The sequence below is a fragment of the Chinchilla lanigera genome, unplaced genomic scaffold (assembly GCF_000276665.1).
Source record: "Chinchilla lanigera isolate Chin_1 unplaced genomic scaffold, ChiLan1.0 scaffold00168, whole genome shotgun sequence".
NCBI classification, from domain to species: Eukaryota; Metazoa; Chordata; class Mammalia; order Rodentia; family Chinchillidae; genus Chinchilla; species Chinchilla lanigera.
This window is the reverse complement of record NW_004955569.1, coordinates 1,078,592-1,082,311: the sequence shown is the minus strand read 5'-3', so window position 1 is coordinate 1,082,311 and position 3,720 is coordinate 1,078,592. Positions and strand designations below refer to the sequence as shown.

Below are 3,720 nucleotides of genomic sequence, written 5' to 3'. Positions count from 1 at the left end.
ATGTTGTCCATTTCTAGGTGGGAGTAAATTAAAGACATCTACTGTAAAGTATCATGACTGTAGTCAGTGGCAATGTTTTTGATTCTTGGAAACCACTGATAGCATATTTTAATGTTTTCATCATGAAAAGTTGTGTGGTAGCGTATATATTAATTAGCTCATCATAGCCTTGCAACAATACATGTAGTTCATACCATCATGTGCATGATAAATGTATTTATACATAAATTTATGTATCATTTAAGTTGCTTAAAATCACCTGTTTCACTGTGATTTCTTTGTTAGATATTAGTATTTTCTTCATGCACTATGGAGACTCTATCTGCCTGTACCTATTAAAGCAAAGGAAGATTTCTCCAAAATTGTCAAGCTTTCTCTCTCTTTCTCTCTCTCTCTCTTTTCTCTTTAGAGATGCGGATAGAAACTTTTAATTGTTTCTGTGCATGGGGAACTGAAATTAATTTTTTTTTTTGTTTGTTTCTATCCAGTAGTCTCAACTTTAGGAACTTTCATTGACACTGAAATTAAAAGAGAAATGATAATAGGATTTCCCTGGGGAGTTGAGGCCACAGAATTATGACTACATATTTTGAGGTCTGGATGACTCCCACACAAGCAAGCAGTGTTATAAATGTCACCTTCCTATGCTGTCCTGGAAGCAGGAATGTTTGGATATTTCTTATACCAGCCTCTGAAGCAGAGTTGGTAAGAGAACGAGCTGTGCTGGGGTCTGTGTCCATGTCAGTCATCAGATCTAGAAGAGCAGTTCATCTGTGTGACAGGTAGAGAGGAGGGAGCCTTAATTCTTAAGGAACAGATTGTGCTTGTAACAGAGACTGGAGGTCCTTGATCCCACACCAGCCTCTCACTGATGTCATACTTAAAATAAATCCAGCAATGATGATGGTTGTCAGAGTTTGTTGCAAGCAGTGAAGAGGTCTGATTTGTAGGAACCTTGAGACTGTGCTTTTGGTATTTGTCTGTTATTCAACTGCTTTTCCTAAATCATAGGGAAACTTGCATAACTAGTATTACTTGTTCAGCAAAAGTTCCTTCTTTGATATAATGAGTGTGACAGAGTTAGTTGAATAGCCATATTTCAGTATAAGCAACATGAAGACTTGGCAACTGCTACAGTGTAATGATTTTACTTTCACTTGGGTTTGACAGGTTTAGTGGAAATAGTTAACTTTTTCTGAAAACACATACGGTCTCCTGATGATTGTAGGATTATTTTCCTTTCTGACATTGGGAAACATGACTTCTAGGTAAAGTTAACTTCATATTTGAGGGATATGGACAATAGATCATTTAATGATCAGATTTGTCAGTTTTAATTCTGTTCTTATGATATAATGTCTGGTCATAAAATTCGAATTCATTTTCAAGATCTGTTTTGTTTATCTGCTATATGAATTCACCAGATGTGGTATCTCTGAATTTTATTTCATATAATTTTTTTGTATTTCACATCATTCCTAAATAACTTACTGCCTTTTTTTATTTTCCTAAAATACAAAATGTACAAATTTATGGTATCTAATGCAGATTAATTTATAGTGTGCCATATAATAATTTATCATTTATTTCATTTTAAATTTGTTTGTGCTTAGCTTTGTACAAAAGTCCAACATTACACATGAACTCTATATTAGATACCAAAGAATACAAATATTATGTTCTTATAGTAATGCTGTTTCATATTTAGCAAAGCCAATTTGGTCTGTTAGAGAATTTACTGAGCTCATCAATATTTTATTAAGAATAGATTTATTCTTATTAAGAATAGATATTCTATTAAGAATAGAAAACATATTTTCATAAAATGGTAAACTATCACAATCAAACCCAATAAGCAGATTTCAAGTATGGCAAGATATTCACACATTTGGAAAACTGAAGAAACACCACTCTGGGCTGATAGCCAAAAAATATTCACAAGCTTTAGGGAGGGTTGACTGTCTGGTCTTTATCTTTATTTATATTCATGTCAGTCATGTAACTTCCTTTCTCCTAAACTGTGTTTGCATGTAACAGGAAAACATTAGTAGTTTATAACCCATCATGTTGGGTTATTAAGTGAGAATAAATAAGCAGTTAAGCATCATTTGTCATACACTGAAAAATCTTCATGAAGTGTCATATCAGACTCTGAAAGCTTTCAGTAACTAAAATACATATCACCAGTTTAAATTCATAAGAATTATTAAGCATAAGATTTTAAATTTAATTTTTATATGTATTCCACAACATATCTTTCCATACAGAATAACATTTTTGATGCTTTTTTCAGTCCTGAACATTAAAGAATGACCTCCGTGGATTTTACAATTGGAATAATTCTCCTTTTCCAGATAATCTTTGGAATCCTGGGAAATTTCGCACTCTTATACCATTATATTTTCCTTTACTTCAATACTTATAAGGCAAGGTCCATAGATTTGATTCTCAGGCACCTGACAGTGGCCAACTCCTTGTTCATTATCTTCAGAGGAATCCCAGAGACCATGGCAGCTTTTGGGTTGAAACACTTTCTCAGTAGTGTTGGGTGCAAAATCATTTTCTACGTTCACAGGGTGGCTAGAGGTGTGTCTCTCAGCACCACCTGCCTGCTGAGTGTCTTCCAGGCCATCACCATCAGCCCCAGGAGCTCCAGGTGGGCAGAGCTGAAAAGGAAGGCCCTAAAGTGCATTGGTCCCCTTAATGTCTTCTGCTGGGTCCTGCACATGTTCCTAAATATCAGAATTCTCATGCTTATGACCGCCCAAAGGAAAAAGGAAAACATGACAAAAGCTATGGATTTTCAGTACTGCTCAGCTAGGCCTCATGACAATGACCCAGGATCAGTGTTTGCAGTATTAGTATTCTCCAATGACATTTTGTGTTTGGAGCTCATGATCTGGGCCAGTGGTTCCATGGTTTTCATTCTGTACAAGCACAAGCAGTGGGTACATCACATCCACAAGCATAATATCTCATCAAGAGCTTCCCCAGAGACCAGAGCCTGTCGAAGTATTCTTACTCTGGTGAGTGCCTTTGTGTCCTTCTATAGCCTGTCTTGCATTATTCATATTTTATTTTCTCTTTATGATAATACTACCTGGTGGCTCATCAAGACTTCTGCCTTAATAAATTCTTGTTTCCCCACTGCCAGCCCCTTTATTCTAATAAGTCGTGAACACTGTGTAACCAGGCTCATCTGAAAGAAATGAACAACTCAACAGACATGTTAATTTATTTGCTTTTTATGTGTTTAATCCTGAATGCACTGGATGTCATGGAATACTAAGAGTAATTATGAGCCAATCTAATTGCACAGAAAGGTAATGAAAACAAAGCTAAAATTTCTTTCTTTATATAGAGTAGTAATTAACAGGAATATGAAATCAATTCAGTGTAAATGCTTATTTTTGATGTAATTGAATTTTTATTTTTCAGTTTTTATGCTTCCTTAGTTTTTAAGTCTTTTGTGTGAAATGTATTTCTTTCCTATACTCAGTAATTTAAGAAGCTTTTATATTTTATTCAATGTAATTATTATATACATCATAAATTATGCTATTTTTAATCACTTTTATGTGCTTTGCTTTTTATATTTTATTTATTTACACTTGTGGGACCCTCAGCATAATTTTGTGCATTAGAACCAGATTCTCTTATGTTTTTTCTACATCATAATTTAAGGAATTATTTAAAATTTACTATACTAAGACACTTTTT

General features: G+C 34.2%; 1 protein-coding gene across 1 annotated transcript; it reads left to right on the top strand.

Moving 5' to 3' along the window:
• Nucleotides 1-2,309: 2,309 nt before the first annotated feature.
• On the top strand, nucleotides 2,310-3,203 carry LOC102003707 (vomeronasal type-1 receptor 2-like). Its single transcript, XM_013509364.1, has one exon. The coding sequence runs from the start codon at nucleotides 2,310-2,312 to the stop codon at nucleotides 3,201-3,203; it is 894 nt and encodes a 297-aa protein (XP_013364818.1).
• Nucleotides 3,204-3,720: the final 517 nt, after the last annotated feature.

Bases quoted from the DNA above. Each gene is read 5' to 3' on its own strand.
- LOC102003707 (XM_013509364.1), top strand. From the start codon at position 2,310: ATGACCTCCGTGGATTTTACAATTGGAATAATTCTCCTTTTCCAGATA.